We start from the raw sequence: 17,500 nt of genomic DNA, 5'->3' as shown, positions 1-17,500 counted from the left end.
ACGCCTCCCAGGACTTTGCCGGGAAGAGCAAGCATGGTGCCTACGGGGATGCGGCTGAGGAGATGGACTGGGGTGTGGGTATGTGAGTCCCCCCCCCCCATGTGAACGTCAGATGTGGCTGCGTCTTTTCCTCCCTCCAGCTGAATTCTATGCATCCCCACGCAATTTCTGATACTGTTATAGGCCCTAAAGGTGTTTTAATATACACACACACACACACACATACACACACACACACACATACATACAAAACTATATATATAAAAACCTAAGCGACCGAATGGCCAAAAATTACCGTGTTTCCCTGAAAATGAGACATCCCCCGAAAATAAGGCCTACGTACAGGTTTCCTTCTGAGTGAAATAGAAGGCATCCCCCCGAAAATAAGGCCGTGCCTCCCCTCCCCCCCCCCCGCAGGCTAACCATGAGAGATCTGGTCCACTGATTCTGAGAGAAACAGAGTCACAAGACATTCACCAGGAAATCCAGGCATGGGATGGTGAGGATGATGTTCCAGAAGAGGATGATGACACCATGGTCATGGGATCGATGAGTCCGTTCTTGATACGGTAGGATTCACACTGTGTCTGGTTTGTGTGGACAACGACCGTGCTGCCGTACCGTCTACAGGGAATCAATTTCCTTTATTTTCTTTTTTCTTTTTTAATATTTTTTTAAAATATATTTTATTGATTTTGTACAGAGAGGAAGAGAGAGGGAGAGAGAGCTAGAAACGTCGATGAGAGAGAAACATCGATCAGCTGCCTCTTGCACACCCCCTACCGGGGACGTGCCCGCAACCAACGTACATGCCCCTGACCGGAATCGAACCCGGGACCTTTCAGTCCGCAGGCCGACGCTCTACCCACTGAGCCACACCAGTTTCGGCTAAATTTCCTCCATTTTCATTTAACAATAAATGGTGTACCGTAGTATTCTTCTTCATGGAAAAAAATAAGACATCCCTTGAAAATAGGACCTAGCGCATCTTTGGGAGCAAACATGAATAGAAGACACTGTCTTATTTTCGGGGAATAAGGTAGATATACGAGAAGCCCAGTGCACAACATTCATGCACTGAGGGGGAGGGGGGTGTCTCTCAGCCCAGCCTGCACCCTCAGTAGTCGGTCAAGGGCACAGGCCCGGGTTGCGGGCTCCATCCCCAGTAGGGGGCGTGCAGGAGGCAGCCGGTCCGTGATTCTCTCTCATCGTGGATGTTTCTCTCTCTCTCTCCCTCCCTCTCCCTTCCTCGTCTATATCCATAGGAATATATATATTTAAAAATAAAAACCGATTAGCCAAAACCAGTGTGGCTCAGTGGGTAGAGCGTCGGCCTGCGGACCGAAGGGTCCCGGGTTCGATTCCCGGTCAAGGGCATGGACCTTGGTGGCGGGCACATCCCCGGTGGGGGGCATGCAAGAGGCAGCTGATCGGTGATTCTCTCTCATCGATGTTTCTGGCTCTCTATCCCTCTCTCTTCCCCTCTGTGAAAAATCAATAAAATATATACTAAAAAAAAAAAAAAATCCATGGGGAGAGAGAAGCAGCAAACCAAAGGTGAGGACGGCTGCTCGCTGTGGTGTTGACAAGGACAGATTCTCCTGTGCCAAGCCATCTGCCCCCTGGTGGTCAGCGCCCGTCATAGCAACCGGTCGTTCCGCTGTTCGGCCGACTTGCATAGTAGGGTTTTATTATATAGGATTAGAGGCCTGGGGCATGGAGATTCATGCAATCAGCCTTCCTTTCCCCTGCCTCCTGGCACCGCTTTTCCTCTGGGACCCGGGACCCAGGCCTTCGCTCTGACCTCCACCTACAGTCTTCACTCCGGACAGAGCATCACTTTTATATCCCTCTCCCTCCCTGTCCCCCACCAGCCTCCCCTCAGAACATTCGGCTGCTCTGAACCTGCATGTTGGCTGCCCAGAGGCCCAAAGAGGCTGGGGAGTAGGGCCGCTCCCATCTTTTGTTGGGTTAATTTGCATACTCGCTCATGATTGGCTGGTGGGCATTGCAAAATGACCGTCAATTTGCATACTCGCTCATGATTGGCTGGTGGGTGTCGCAAAGTGACTGTCAATTTGCATACTCGGTCCTGATTGGCTGGTGGCCGTCGCAAAGTGACGGTCAATTTGCATACTCGGTCCTGATTGGCTGGTGGGCGTCGCAACGTGACGGTCCATTTGCATGCTTCTCGTTTATGGGTGTCGATTATAGATTTCAGAGAAAGGCAAGGGAGAGGGAGAGAGAGAGAGAGACAGAAATATCCATGAGGAGAGAGGATCATGGTCCAGCTGCCTCCTGCACGCCCCCCACTGGGGATGTGCACGCAACCAAGGTCCATGCCCTTGACCGGAATCGAACCCAGGACCTTTCATCCTGCAGGCTGACACTCTATCCACTGAGCCATACCAGTTACGGCTTCTCTCTCTTTAAAAAAAAAAAAATATATTGATTTCAGAGAAGAGGGAAGGGAGAGAGAGAAACATCCATGAGGAGAGAGAACCATGGACCAGCTGCCTCCTGCACGCCCCCCTCCTGGGGATGGAACCCGCAACCCGGGCCTGTGCCCTTGACCGGGAATCGAACCTGTGACCTCCTGGTTCCTAGATCGATGCTCAACCTCTGAGCCGCCATGCCGGCCTGACGAGGCTGTCTCTGTTTTGCTTGTTAGTTCTGCTCAGGGAGCAGGCCTGATATTTCCTGATGTTGGCCAGGTTTCTCTGCATGTTGCTGGCGTTTCTACCCTGTGTCCCCGAAAATAAGACAGTGTCTTCTATTCATGTTTTGCTCCCAAATTGGCGCTAGGTCTTATGTTCAGGGGATGTGTCTTACGTTTCCATGAAGAAGAATACGGTGCACATGTATTGTGAAATGAACATAAAGGAAATTTGCCGAAACCGGTTTGACTCAGCGGATAGAGCGTCGGCCTGCGGACTGAGAAGTCCCGGGTTCGATTCCCAGTCAAGGGCATGGACCTTGGTTGCGGGCACATCCCCGGCAGGGGGTGTGCAGGAGGCAGCTGATGGATGATTCTCTCTCATCGATGTTTCTAACTCTCTATCCCTCTCTCTTCCTCTCTCTAAAAAAAAAAAATCAATAAAGTATATTTTAAAAAATAATAATAAAATAAAGGAAATTGATTACCTGTAGACGGCAGTACGGTCGTTGTCCACACAAACCAGACACACGGTGAATCCTACAGGATCAAGAATGGACTCATTGATTCCGTGACCATCGTGTCATCATAACAATCCAATTCTGGAACATCATCCTCGCCATCCCATTCCTGGATTTCCTGGTGAATGTCTTGTGACTCCATTTCTTTCAGCATCAGTGGACCAGATCTCTCATGGGTAGCCTGGGGGGAGTGGGGGAGGTGGGGGGCATTATTTGGGGGGGGGTGCCTTCTATGTCACTCAGAAGGAAACCTGGAAGTAGGTCTTATTTTCGGAGGATGTCTGATTTTCGGGGAGACACGGTAAGCCAGCCTGGCTGCCTCTGACATCTGGGGGATGGGATGAGGCTGCTCAAAGCTGCAGACTTTTCTCCCTTTACATCCAGGACGAGGGCTTACAGCACAGCGCCGGCTGCCCCTGGAATACTGGCCTGGCAGGTCCCAGGAGAGCAATGCCAGCGTCTGCACTGGTCCTTGCTCTGTTCGCTGCAGAATGCGATCATCCCTCGGGCCTCTGCGCGTTCGCCATGTCTCAGACGCCTTTGTTGCTGATGAATGGGGCCCTCTGTTCACTATGAGGCTCGCGTGTGAATGCAGAGGGGCGGGAGGAGGCGGCCCATCCATCACGGTTCGACGTGTTAGCGGCGGGAGATGGGAGCTAGCTCGCTGGGGGCTGAGTGTTTTGCATGCGAGTGAGAGCGGGGATGGGGATGACGGGGCGGCTGTGGATGAAGATGGAGGTGGTGGGGGTGGTGGTGGTGGTGGTGATGAGGGTGATGATGATGGTGATGATGGTGATGGTGATGACGGTGATGGTGGCGACGGTGATGGTGGCGATGGTGATGGTGGCGATGGTGATGGTGATGACGGTGATGGTGATGAGGATGGAGATGATGGTGATGGTGATGAGGATGGAGATGATGGTGATGAAGATGGTAATGGTGACAAAGATAATGGTGATGATGATGGTAGTGATGGTAATGATAATAGTTGATGGTGATGATGGTGGTGGTGGTGATGATGATGGGGATGGGGATAATGATAGTGATGGTGATGATGGTGAAGATGGTGATGATGATGAAGATGGTGATGATGGTGGTGGTGATGATGGTGATGATGGTGATGGTGATGATGAAAATGATGATGGTGATGATGGGGATGGGGATAATGATGGTGATGATGATAGTGATTATGGTGATGATGGTGATGGTGATGGTGATGATGGTGGTGATGCTGATAATGATGATGATGATGATGATGGTGATCTGGTCGGGGGCTCGTCAATCCTGCTTAGTGCTGCTCATGGTGCTGGTGCTGCCAGATGCTTGTGGAGGGTGGTGACTGGTGCTACGTGGTGCGGCTGACTGGGTCTGGGTGGTGCTGGGTGGTGCTGGTGGTGATAAGTGCTCGGGGTAGCTGGTGCTGCGGGTGCGGGTTAGCTGAGATGCTGATGATGGCCCAGGTGGCGCAGGTGTGTGATGGTGATCAAAGACAACGGTGCTCAGCAAGACTGTTGATCAGTGCTGATGATGCATGCAGCCTGCATGCTGGGGGTGGGCTGGCTGCTGGGGCTGCTGGAGCTGGGGCCACATGCGCCTGCTGCTGGGGGGTGCTGGTGTGTGCGACTGATGGTGGGATGGTGATGGTGATGCTGATGTGATAGGTGTTGATGGTCTTGATGGTGATGATGATGCTGATAGCGTGATTAGTGGCCATGACGATGGCTGATGGGTGATGGGTGATGCATGGTGGGCATTGCATGATGGTGTGGTGGTGATAGGCCGATGGTGCTGACAAGAACTGGCGGATGATGGTGCTGATGGTCTCCTGGCTAGTGCTAGACTGCTTGTGTGATGGCGATGCAAGCATGATGCGGGTGATGCTGACTGATGATGATGCTGGTGTTGCTGCGGGTGGTGGTTGGTGCATAGGTTCTGGTGCTGCTGCTGCTGCTGCTGGGTCGTGTTGGTGCTCCCGGATCCTGGTAGGGCTGCTGGTGGCTGGTGCTGCTGGGGCTGACGCATGGTGCATACGACTGGTGGTCCTGCGGCTGGTGGGTGTGGTGCGCGGCTGCTGGTGGTCTGGCTGCTGCTGCTGCTGTGCCAAGGTGCTACGGGCTGGTGCTGGGTGGTGCTGCTAGGGGGCTGCCGCTGTGAGGCGGCTGGTGGTCTACTGAGGATGTGGTGCGGTGTTTGCCTGATGCAGGCTGGTTGGTGGGGACGGGTTAGGGTGGGTGATGATGATGATGATGATGGTAGTGTTGGTGATAAAGATAATGGTGATGATGGTGATGGTGGTGATGGTGATGAAGATGGTGATAAGAATGGTGGTAATGAGGATGGTGGTGGTGGTGGTGATGATGATGATGATGATCGTGGTGATGATGGTGGTGATGGTGATGATGAAGATGTAATGGTAGTGATGATGGCAGTGATGAAGATGGTGATGGTGGTGGTGGTGATGATGATGATAAAGATGGTTATGGTGGTGATGATGATGGTAGTGTTGGGGATAAAGACAATGGTGATGATGATGAAGATAGTAATGATGTTGATGGTGGTGATGGTGATGATAATGGTGATAGTGATGGTGATGGTGATGATGGGGATGGGATGATAGTGATGATGATGGTGATGGTGGTGGATTCCAGTCAAGAGCATGGACCTTGGTTGCGGGCACATCCCCAGGTGGGGGCGTGCAGGAGGCAGCTGATGTATGTGTCTCTCTCCTTGATGTTTCTAACTCTCTCTCCCTCTTCCTTCCTCTCTCTGAAAAAAATCAATAATATAGATAGATAGATAGATAGATAGATAGATTTTTAAAAAGAGGGCACCTCCTTTTCTCCCTAAGAAATCAGAGGGCAGCCAAAACCAGTGTGGCTCAGTGGATAGAGCATCGGCCTGCGGACGGAAGGGTCCCGGGTTCGATTCCCAGTCAAGGGCATGGACCTTGGTTGCAGACACATCCCCAGTAGGAGGTGTGCAGGAGGCAGCTGGTTGATGTTTCTCTCTCATCTGATGTTTCTAACTCTCTATCCCTCTCCCTTCCTCTCTGTGAAAAAAATCATTAAATATATATATATATTTTTTTAATATATATTTTATTGATTTTTTGTTTTTAATATATTTTATTGATTTTTTTACAGAGAGGAAGGGAGAGAGAGTCAGAAATATCGATGAGAGAGAAACATCCATCCGCTGCCTCCTGCACACACTCCCCACTGGGGTTGCGCCCGCCGCCTAGGTCCAAGCCCTTGACTGGGAATCGAACCCGGGACCCTTCCGTCCGCAGGCCGATGCTCTATCTGCTGAGCCGAACCGGTTTCGGCTCCCATCACCGTATTCAAACAGCAGCCACCGAGAGGCCCTTGTACCCCAGACAGACTCTCACCCTGGACCTCGGTCGCCCCCTGCAGGTCAGATCCTGGACGTGCTGGATGAGCTTCAGCTGGCCAACCGCACCCTCGTCTACTTCACCTCGGACCAGGGCGCCCACGTGGAGGAGGTCACGGCCAAGGGCGAGCGCCACGGCGGCAGCAACGGCATCTTCAAAGGTCAGAGCAGGGTCCTCCCCCCCCCCTCCCTGATCCCCCCTTTTCCCGCCCCCCGGCTCCCTCTCCTCCCCACCTCAGCTCCCTGGGGAGACTCCCCTGCTGGCTGCCCAAGGTGACCACATTGTAACGTTGGGTAAAAGCGGGACAACGCCCGAAACCGGGGTGGCTCAGTGGTTAGAGTGTTGGCCTGCGGACTTGAAGGGTCCCGGGTTCGATTCCACCCCGGTCAAGGGTGTGGACCTTGGTGGCTGAGGGCACATCCCCAGTGGGGGGCGTGCAGGAGGCGGCTGATGGATGTGTCTCTCTCATCATGGATGTTTCTGGCTCTCTGTCTCTCTCCCTTCCTCTCTGTAAAAAAATCAATAAAATATATATATTTTTTTTAAAAAGCGGGACACCATTGAGGGCGGTGGGATGAGTTCTTGATTAAAAATTTGGTCCATATATTATATATTTTAAATTATTATAGACTCTTATAACATTATATTATAATTATGTAATAATTATAAATTATTATGTACATATTGCTTAAAAACACAGTCAGGAGGTCCGTAACAGGAACCTATGTTATGGTTAGTGTATAAATAAAATTAATTTGATTGTTATAAAATAACTATATTTTAAATTTTAATTTAAATTCTATATTTCTTTTTCTTTTCTAAGGGAATTCTCTCTAAGGTGACTTAGCAGGATTTTTTAAAAATATATATTCTATTGATTTTTTTACAGAGAGGAAGGGAGAGGGATAGAGAGTTAGAAACATCGATGAGAGAGAATCATCGATCAACTGCCTCCTGCACGCCCCCCACTGGGGATGTGCCCGCCACCAAGATCTATGCCCTTGACCGGGAATCGAACCCGGGACCTTTCAGTCCGCAGGCCGACGCGCTATCCACTGAGCCACACCGCTTAAAGCTATTTTATTGAGTTTTTTACAGAGAGGAAGGGAGAGGGATAGAGAGTTAGAAACATCGATGAGAGAGAGTCATTGATCATCTGCCTCTTGCACACCCCCCACTGGGGATATGCCTGCCACCAGGGTCCATGCCCTTGACCGGAATCGAACCCGGGACCCTTCAGTCCCCAACCCGACGCTCTACCCACTGAGCCACACCGGTTTCGGCTGATAATCGGGACTTTTTTAAAACATCGTGGGGATGTGGGATAAACTGTTAGAAATGGGGACGTCTGGTCACCTGACTGTTTCTCTCTCCCTCCCCCTTGTCCCCCCGTTGGCATTTCTAGGGGGTAAGGGCAACAACTGGGAAGGTGGCATCCGGGTGCCGGGGCTGCTGAGGTGGCCGGGCGTGCTGCCTGCCGGGCGGGAGATCGGCGAGCCGACCAGCAACATGGACCTGTTCCCCACCGTGGTCAAGCTGGCCGGCGCCCAGCTGCCCCAGGACAGGTGCGTGGTGTGTGCGTGGCTCGTGGCCTGGCTGGCGTGGCTGGCTGGCGTGGCTGGCTGGCGTGGCTGGCGTGGCTGGCTGGCGTGGCTGGCTGGCGTGGCCGGCGTGGCTGGCTGGCGTGGCTGGCGTGGGCTGGCGTGGCCGGCGTGGCTGGCGTGGCCGGCGTGGCTGGCTGGCGTGGCTGGCGTGGCTGGCGTGGCTTGGGACACGTGGCAGGTGGGGTCCACTTATGTCACCAGATAACCGAGGGGTCCGAGCTGGATTGCCTCCTGGACACACACGCGCGCACACACACACACACACACACACACACACGCACACACACGCGCACACGCGCGCGCACCATCTGGGGATGTGCCCGCCACCAAGGTCCATGCCCTTCACCGAGAATCGAACCCGGGACCCTTCCGTCCGCAGGCCGACCCTCCATCCGCTGACCAACACCAGCCAGGGATTAATATATTTCTATTGAAATCAGAGAGGAAGGGAGAGGGCGAGAGAAACATCCATGAGGAGAGGGAATCATGGATCGGCTGCCTCCTGCACGCCCCCCACTGGGAGAGAGATTTCTCTTTCATTTATTTATTAGTATTAGTTTTTAAATATATTTTATTGATTTTTTTGTACAGAGAGGAAGGGAGAGGGACAGAGAGCTAGAAACATCGATGATGAGAGAAACATCGATCAGCTGCCTCCTGCACGCCCCCCACTGGGGATGTGCCTGCAACCAAGGTCCATGCCCTTGACCGGGAATCGAACCCGGGACCCTTCCGTCCGCAGGCCGACGCTCTGCCCACTGAGCCACACCGGTGAGGGCTTTAAGAATATGTTTATTGATTTAATAGAGGCAGGGAGAGGGGAAAGAGAGAGAGAGAGAGAGAGAGAGAGAGAGAGAGAGAGAGAGAGAGAGAAACATCCTTCAGCTGCCTCCTGCATGCCCCCTACTGGCGATCCAGCCCACACCCCGGGCCTGTGCCCTTGACCGGGAATCAAACTTTGACCTCCTGGTTCCTAAGTCAATGGTCCACCACTGAGCCACACTGGCTGAGCAAGAATATTAACAATTTGTTTTCAATGTTTTTTATTTTTTATTTTTAGTTTTTGTTTGTTTTTTATTTCCAAGAGGAAGAGAGAGGGAGGGAGAGAGAGACAGGAACATTCATCTTGTGATGCTCTTGGGAGGATTAAAAAAAAATACTGAGCCCCGGCCAGTGTGGCTCAGTGGATAGAGCGTCGGCGGGCAGACCGAAGGGTCCCGGGTTCGATTCCGGTCAAGGGCATGGACCTGGGTGGCGGGCACATCCCCAGGTGGGGGGTGGGGGGATTGCAGGAGGCAGCTGATAAATGTCTCTCCTCTCTCTCCCTCTCCCTTCCTCTTTGTTAAAAAAAAAAAATCAATTTAAAAATATATCTTTTTTTTTTTAATGCTGACCTCCCTGCATGGCATATAGTACCCAGCAGAGTCAGGGGAGGGCAGTTAGGGGCGACCAGGCCTGTAGGGGAGAGCATTGGGGTGACCAGGCCTGCAGGGGAGGGCAGTTAGGGGGGACCAGGCCTGCAGAGGAGGGCAGTTAGGTGTAGCAGGCCTGCAGGGGAGGGCGGTTAGGGGTAGCAGGCCTGCAGGGGGGGGCAGTTAGGGGTAGCAGGCCTGCAGGGGAGGGCAGTTAGGGGCGATCAGGCAGGCAGGGGAGGGCGGTTAGGGGTGACCAGGCCTGCAGGGGAGGGCAGTTAGGGGCGACCAGGCCTGCAGGGGAGGGCAGTTGGGGGCAATCAGGCAGGCAGGGAGGGCAGTTAGGGGCGATCAGGCAGGCAGGGGAGGGCAGTTAGGGGCGATCAGGCAGGCAGGGAGGGCGGTCAGGGGGGATCACGCAGGCAAGCAGAACGGTTAGGGAAGGCAGGCAGGCGAGCGGCGAGGAGCCAGCCTTTCCCGGATCGCTAACCACCCTCCCCCCGCCCCGGCCGACCCCCACAGGATCATCGACGGGCGCGACCTGATGCCCCTCCTGCGAGGCCAGACCCAGCGCTCGGAGCACGAGTTCCTGTTCCACTACTGCAACCTCTACCTCAACGCCATCCGCTGGCACCCGCCCAACAGTGAGTGGCCGCGTCCCAGAGGGCTCTGCTCCCCCGCGGCCGGCCGGTCGGCCGGTCGGTCGGTCGGTGGTTGGATGGCTCGGGGGCAGGGCGCTTGGCTTGGCCTGGAACCCCTTCTCCTCTCTGCTCTCCTCGCCGCTTCTGGCTAAGCCCATGGCGGCTTCTTCCACCCGCAGATGAGCGCCAGTGCTCCGAGCAAAATGTCTGCTGCTTCGCTGGCTGCGTGCACGGCCGGCGGGCGCTTGTCTGCGGGGCCACCTCCCGCGCTCACAGACCTTCTCAGCGGGGCGTGTCCTGGCTCGTCCGTCCGACTGTCTGCGCGTTGTCAGGGATCCTGTGGGTTCTGTCCCGGACACGGTGTCCTGAGTGGGGATGTTGCGGTGTCTGTCCTACTGCGCGCTCCTCAGGCTGTGCCATTGAATTCTGTCCCAGACACCGGTGCCCTGAGTGTGGATGTTTGCAGTGGTTGTCCTACTGCGCGCCCCTCAGGCTGTGCCGTCGGATTTTGTCCCGGACACGGTGTTCTGAGTGTGGATGTTTGCGGTGTTGGTCCTACTGCGCGCCCCTCGGGCTGTGCCGTTGGATTCTGTCCCGGACACGGTGTTCTGAGTGTGGATGTTGCGGTGTTTGTCCTACTGTGCGCCCCTCGGGCTGTGCTGTTGAATTCTGTCCCAGACACCGGTGCCCTGAGTGTGGATGTTGCGGTGTTTGTCCTACTGTGTGCTCCTCGGGTTGTACAGACCCTCTGTAAACGTGTGTGATGTAAGCATGCATGTGGACATGTGTGACTCGGCGGTTGCATGTGTGTGCGTCTGTGCATGTGAGCATATATGTGCAGTGTGTGAACATGTCTGTAAACGTGTGTGTCATGAGCATATGTGTGGACTCTGTGACTGTCTGGTTGCACTGTGCGTCTGTGCATGTGAGCATATATGTGCAGTTTTGTGAGCTTCTGTGTAAACATGTGTGTGACATGAGCATGTATGTGAACATGTGACTGTGGTTGTGCGCGTGTGAGCATTGTGTGCAGCGTGTGAGCTTGTATGTAAACACGTGTGTACAGCTGTGTACACGGGCATATCCCACTGTGAGTTGGGTGTTTGCACATGTGTGTACACGCTGTGCATATACCCATGCATGCATGCATGCACCTGTGTGCACCTGCGTACTAAACCGCTAACCCACCCACGCTGGGCATCGAGCCCGCCACCCGGGCGTGTGCCCTCGACCGGGGGTTCGAACTTATGACCCCCCACCCCCAGGCTCAGAGGCCGGCCCTAACCACTGAGCCACCTGGGCCGGCCCAGTTTCTGTCTTTCCGGGCGACGCTGCTTCCTTCCTCCCTCTCTCTTCTCGCCACACGCTCCCCTACCGTGACCCCTCCTGACCCTTGACCCCCGGCCATGACCCCTCCCAACCCGTGACACCCCCCCCATGCTCACAGGTTGGCGCTAACCACTGACCCACCCGGGCCGGCCCGGTTTCCTGTCCCCCACCATGACCCCTCCTGACCCTTGACGCCCTCCCGTGAACCCCCGCCCCCGGGCTCACAGGCCGGCGCTAACCATTGAGCAACCCAGGCTGGCCCGGTTTCCTGTCCCCCTCCGTGACCCCTCCTGCCCCTTGACCCCCGCTGTGACCCCTCCTGACCCGTGACACTCCCCACCCCCCGGCTCACAGGCTGGCGCTAACCATTGAGCAACCCGGGCCGGCCCGGTTTCCTGTTCCCCTCCGTGACCCTTCCTGCCCCTTGACCCCCGGCCGTGACCCCTCCTGCCCCTTGACCCCCGCCGTGACCCCTCCTCCTGACCCTTTGTGTGTCCCCCCCCCAGGCACCTCGGTGTGGAAGGCCTTCCTCTTCACGCCCAAGTTCGAGCCGCCCGGCGCCAACGGCTGCTTCCCCACCCACGTCTGCTTCTGCCACGGCCACTTCGTGACGCGCCACCAGCCGCCCCTGCTGTTCGACGTGGCCCGGGACCCGCGGGAGCGGCGGCCGCTGGGCCCCGGGTCCGAGCCGCGCTTCTGGGAGATCCTGGGGGCCATGCAGGGGGCGGCCGCGCGCCACGCCCCGGCCGCCGGCCAGCCGCCCAGCCAGCTGGCCCCGGGCCACGTGCTCTGGAAGCCGTGGCTGCAGATGTGCTGCCCGGGGGCGCCCCGCCTGGCCTGCCGCTGCCCCCGGGGGTAGCCCCCCCCCGGGGCCCCCGAGTCGCCCCGCCGCTCGCACCCGGCCCCGGGCCACGTGGCTCCGTGGCCCTGACACGCAGGCCGGGGGGCGCTGTCTGCACAAAGGGGGGACCTGGGTGCTCTCTGTGGCTGACCCCCCAAATGCTCCATGGAGAAACCGGGGTGCACTCTGTGCCTGAACCCCAAATATGCACCATTCGGGACTGGGATGCACTGTCTAGCTGAACCCCAAATGCTCCATGGAGAAACCGGCGTGCACTCTGTGCCTGAACCCCAAATATGCACCATTCGGGACTGCGATGCACTGTCTACCTGAACCCCCAAATGCTCCATGGAGAAACCGGGGTGCACTCTGTGGCTAAACCCCAAATATGCACCATTCGGGACTGGGATGCACTGTCTAGCTGAACCCCCAAATGCTCCATGGAGAAACCGGGGTGCACTGTCTAGCTGAACCCCCAAATGCACCATTGAGAAACCAGGGTGCACTCTGTGGCTGAACCCCAAATATGCACCATTCGGGACTGGGATGCACTGTCTAGCTGAACCCCCAAATGCTCCATGGAGAAACCGGGGTGCTCTCTGTGGTTGAACCCCAAAACCACATCACGGCACTGGGGTACACCCTCTAGCTGACCCCCAAATGCTCCATGGAGAAACCGGGGTGCACTGTCTAGCTGAACCCCCAAATGCTCCATGGAGAAACCGGGGTGCTCTCTGTGGTTGAACCCCAAAACCACATCACGGCACTGGGGTACACCCTCTAGCTGAACCCCCAAATGCACCATGGAGAAAGCGGGATGCACTGCCTAGCTGAACCCCCAAATGCACCATTGAGGAACCGGGATGCACTCTGTAGCTGACCCCCCGAAACCACCATGGAGGGACCGGAGTGCTCTCTGTGGCTGAACCCCACAATCACCATCGGGGACCGGGGTGCTTTCTGTGGCTGACCCCCCAGAATCACCATCGGGGACCGGGGTGATCCTCTAGGTGAACCCCCAAATGCACCCTCGGGGCCTGGGGTACACCCTCTAGCTGAACCCCCAATTGCACCATTGAGGGACCGGGGTGCTCTCCGTGGCTGACCCCCCAAAATCACCATGGAGGGACCAGGATGATCTCGTCAGGAAAGGGACATCAAGGCTGACATGGCATCATCATGGGACATATGTCACACGTGTGCCTCCCGTGAGCCACGCCGGTGCACGCCTGTACACGCAAACAACAACATGGCCGGGGGCGTGTCCCACCTCCGTGGCCTCACACGGACAGACAGACGCACAGACACCGGGACAGGGCCAAAGGACACCCTTCCACCCGCAGAGAGAGCGTGTGCGTGTGTGTGTGCGTGTGCGCGTGTGTGTGTGTGAGAGAGAGAGAGAGAGAGAGAGATGAACGCCCTGTGTGTGTGTGTGTGTGTGTGTGTGAGAGAGAGAGAAATGAACACCCTGTGTGTGTGTGTGTGTGTGTGTGAGAGAGAGAGAGAGAGATGAACACCCTGTGTGTGTGTGTGTGTGTGTGTGTGTGTGTGTGTGTGTGTGAGAGAGAGAGAGAGAGAGAGAGAGAGAGAGAGAGAGAGAGATGAACACCGTGTGTGTGTGTGTGTGTGTGTGTGAGAGAGAGAGAGAGAGAGAGAGAGAGAGAGAGAGAAATGAACACCCTGTGTGTGTGTGTGTGTGTGTGTGAGTGAGAGAGAGAGAAATGAACACCCTGTGTGTGTGTGTGTGTGTGTGTGTGAGAGAGAGAGAGAGAGAGAGAGAGAGAGAGAGAAATGAACACTGTGTGTGTGTGTGTGTGTGTGTGTGAGAAAGAGAGAGAGAGATGAACGCCCTGTGTGTGTGTGTGTGTGTGTGTGAGAGAGAGAGCAGCGAGCGCTGAACACCCTGTGGTGGGTGTGTTTGTGTGTGTGTGAGAGAGAGAGAGAGAGAGAGAGAGCAGAGCGAGAAATGACACCTGTGTGTGTGTGTGGGTGTGTGTGTGGGGAGAAAGAGAGAGAGAGATGAACGCCCTCTGTGTAGTGTGTGTGTGGATGAATGTGAGAGATAGAGAAGAGATGAACACCCTGTGTGTGTGTGTGTGTGTGTGTGTGTGAGAGAGAGAGAGCGGGAGAGAGAGAGAAATGAACCACTGTGTGTTGTGTGTGTGTGTGAGAGAGAGAGAGAGAGAGAAATGAACACCCTGTGTGTGTGTGTGTGTGTGAGAGAGAGAGAGAGAGAGAGAGAGAGAGAGAGAAATGAAACCCTGTGTGTGTGTGTGTGTGTGTGTGTGAGAGAGAGAGAGCACGAGCAGAGCGCGCGAAATGCACCTGTGTGTGTGTGTGTGTGTGTGTGAGAGAGAGAGAAATGAACACCATGTGTGTGTCTGTTTGTGTGTGTGTGTGTGTGTGTGAGAGAGAGATGAACACCGTGTGTGTGTGTGTGTGTGTGAGAGAGAGAGAGAGAGAGAGAGAGAGAGAGATGAACACCCTGTGTGTGTGTGGGTGGTGTGTGTGTGTGACACCCCAAGGAGGAGGAGGAGGAGGAGGAGGGGGAGGAGATATTGAAAGCTCAGAGCCGAGCCGAAGCTGGTGTGGCTCAGTGGATAGAGCGTCAGCCTGCGGACTGAAAGGTCCCGGGTTCGATTCCCGGCCAAGGGCATGGGCCTCGGTGGCTGAGGGCACATCCCCGGTGGGGGGCGTGCAGGAGGCAGCGGATGGATGTTTCTCTCTCATCATCGATGTTTCTGGCTCTCTCTTCCCTCTCCCTTCCTCTCTGTAAAATATCAATAAAATATATTTTTAAACAAATAAAATAAAAGGTGCTCGTTTCTGCCCTTCACAGATAAGACACGATTTACAGCCCTGGCCGGTGTGGTCAGCGGGCAGAGCGTCGGCCTGCGGACGGAAGGGTCCCGGGTTCGATTCCCGGCCAAGGGCATGGGCCTGGGTGGCTGAGGGCACATCCCCAGTGGGGGGCGTGCAGGAGGCGGCTGGTGGATGTTTCTGACTCTCTATCCCTCTCTCTTGCTGTCTGTAAAAAAAATCAATAAAATATATATTTTTAAAAAAGAATTATTAAAAAAAAAAACACTCATCTCTTTAAAAAATAAGTAAAAAATAAAATAAAATTATATTTATACTGAGATCGGTGTGGCTCAGTGGACAGAGCGTCGGCCTGCAGACTCAGGGGTCCCGGGTTCGATTTTGGCCGGGGGCACATCCCCAGTGGGGGGCGCGCAGGAGGCAGCTGGTCGATGATTCTCTCTCATCGGTGTTTCTAGCTCTCTCTTCCTCTCTCTTCCTCTCTGTAAGAAGTTCATAAAATATATATATATTTTTTTAAATATATTTTATTGATATTTTACAGAGAAGGAAGAGAGAGGGACACAGAGTCAGAAACACCGATGAGAGAGAAGCATCGACCAGCTGCCTCCTGCGCGCCCCCCACTGCGGATGTGCCCCCGGCCACCGAGGTCCATGCCCTTGACCGGGTGGAATCGAACCCGGGACCCTTGAGTCTGCAGGCCGGCGCTGTACCCACTGAGCCACACTGGTCAGGGCTCATGTGTTTCTTGCCAGGAAAATCCTGATCAATGGTTGTTTGTTTGTTTGTTTTTTTCCAGGAATCATCCTTGAAAAACACTGCCTAGCTCCAGCCGGTGTGGCTCACTGGGTGGAGCGTCGGCCTGCAGACCCAAGGGTCCCGGGTTCGATTCCCGGTCAAGGGCACAGGCCCAGGTTTTGTCCCATGGGACGGACACGGAGCAGCCGGATGGTTATGCGTTCGGAGATCATCCTCATCCGGCCGCTCAGCGTATTTTATTTTTTTTAATTGAGTACAGAGAGGAAGGAAGGGAAAGAAGAGAGAGAGAGAGAGAGAGAGAGAGAGAGAGAGAGAGAGAGAGAGAGAGAGAGAGAGAGAGAAAACCATCCAAGGAGCCACACCAGCTAGGACCATGCTGACTTTTCAATCAACTATATTTTTATTTATTTCAGAGAGAGGAAGAGAGAGGGATAGAGAGTCGGAAACGTCGATGAGAAACACCCATCCGCTGCCTCCTGCACGCCCCCCACTGGGGATGTGCCCGCCACCAAGGCCTGTGCCCTTGACCCGGAATCGAACCCGGGACCCTTGCGTCCGCAGGTTTGAGGACTCTGTCCACTGAGCCAAGCCAGGGCCAGGGCCAGATTTTATTATTTTGTTTTTTTTGTTTTTTTTTTAGAAAAGAGAGGAAGGGAGAGAGAGAGAGAGAGATGGAAACATCCACGAGGACAGAGAGAGAGAGAGAGAAAACCATGGATCGGCCGCCTCCTGCACGCTCCCTGCTGGGGATCGAACCCGCCACCCGGCACGGCTCCTATTGGAAGGCCCCCCAAGAGGCCGGCAGGCACACACACCCGTGACGAGCTGGCGAGGCCGTTTCTCAGTGACTTTCATCCGATACAACGGGCAGAAAGGCGTTACGAACGAGGGGAGTTATGGGTTTTGGGCGCGCGCGCGCGCACACACACACCGTCTGCTGGGCGTCTGTCTGATGGGAATGGTTTAGTCACAGTCTGTCTCCCAGGAAGAAAGCTTCCACAACTCAGCGCTGGAGAACACCGTGTTTCCCCGAAAATAAGGCATCCCCCGAAAATAAGGCCCCACACTCCCCGCTCCCCCAGGCTGACCATGAGAGGTCTGGTCTCGATCCGGCAGGATTCACCGTGTGTCTGGCGTGTGTGTGTGTGTGTGTGGACAAGGACCGTCCTGCCGGACCGTCTGCAGGGAATCCATGTCCTTTATGTTCTTTTTTAAAAAATATATTTTATTGATTTTTTTTTTTTTTTTTTTTTTTTTACAGAGAGGAAGGGAGAGGGATAGAGAGTCAGAAACACCGACGATGAGAGAGAGTCATCGATCAGCTGCCTCCTGCACGCCCCCCACTGGGGATGTGCCCTCAGACACCGAGGCCCATGCCCTTGACACGGACATCGCACCCGGGACCCTCCCGTCCGCCAGGGCAGGACGCTCTGTCCACTTGAGCGCGCACCGTTTATCAGCTTAATGTTTGATTTTAAATGAAATATAGGAAAGACCACAAGACTCAATCTACTCGTCTCCTCTC

At 54.9% G+C, this 17,500-nt stretch overlaps 1 protein-coding gene and 1 long non-coding RNA gene across 2 annotated transcripts in view; one reads left to right on the top strand and one right to left on the bottom strand.

Annotated features, from left to right (window-relative positions):
• Positions 1-12,528, top strand: part of STS (steroid sulfatase) — a 43,530-nt gene extending 31,002 nt beyond the window's left edge. The window contains exons 6-10 of the mRNA XM_036441612.2: positions 1-78; positions 6,591-6,728; positions 7,974-8,133; positions 10,107-10,228; positions 12,061-12,528. The exon at positions 1-78 is cut by the window's left edge and continues 59 nt beyond it. Coding sequence (XP_036297505.1) covers positions 1-78; positions 6,591-6,728; positions 7,974-8,133; positions 10,107-10,228; positions 12,061-12,413 — 851 coding nt within the window. The 3' untranslated portion in view covers positions 12,414-12,528. The remainder of the gene's footprint in view (positions 79-6,590; positions 6,729-7,973; positions 8,134-10,106; positions 10,229-12,060) is intronic.
• LOC123652520 lies at positions 12,525-13,534 on the bottom strand. Its single transcript, XR_006741893.1, has 2 exons — positions 12,725-13,534; positions 12,525-12,587 (listed from the first exon to the last, which is right to left on the bottom strand). It is a non-coding gene; the product is annotated as an uncharacterized LOC123652520 (long non-coding RNA).
• Positions 13,535-17,500: the final 3,966 nt, after the last annotated feature.

The sequence above is a fragment of the Pipistrellus kuhlii genome, unplaced genomic scaffold (assembly GCF_014108245.1).
Source record: "Pipistrellus kuhlii isolate mPipKuh1 unplaced genomic scaffold, mPipKuh1.p scaffold_m20_p_177, whole genome shotgun sequence".
NCBI lineage: Eukaryota > Metazoa > Chordata > Mammalia > Chiroptera > Vespertilionidae > Pipistrellus > Pipistrellus kuhlii.
The sequence above is the reverse complement of the archived record's forward strand: the minus strand, read 5'-3'. Positions and strand labels throughout refer to the sequence as shown.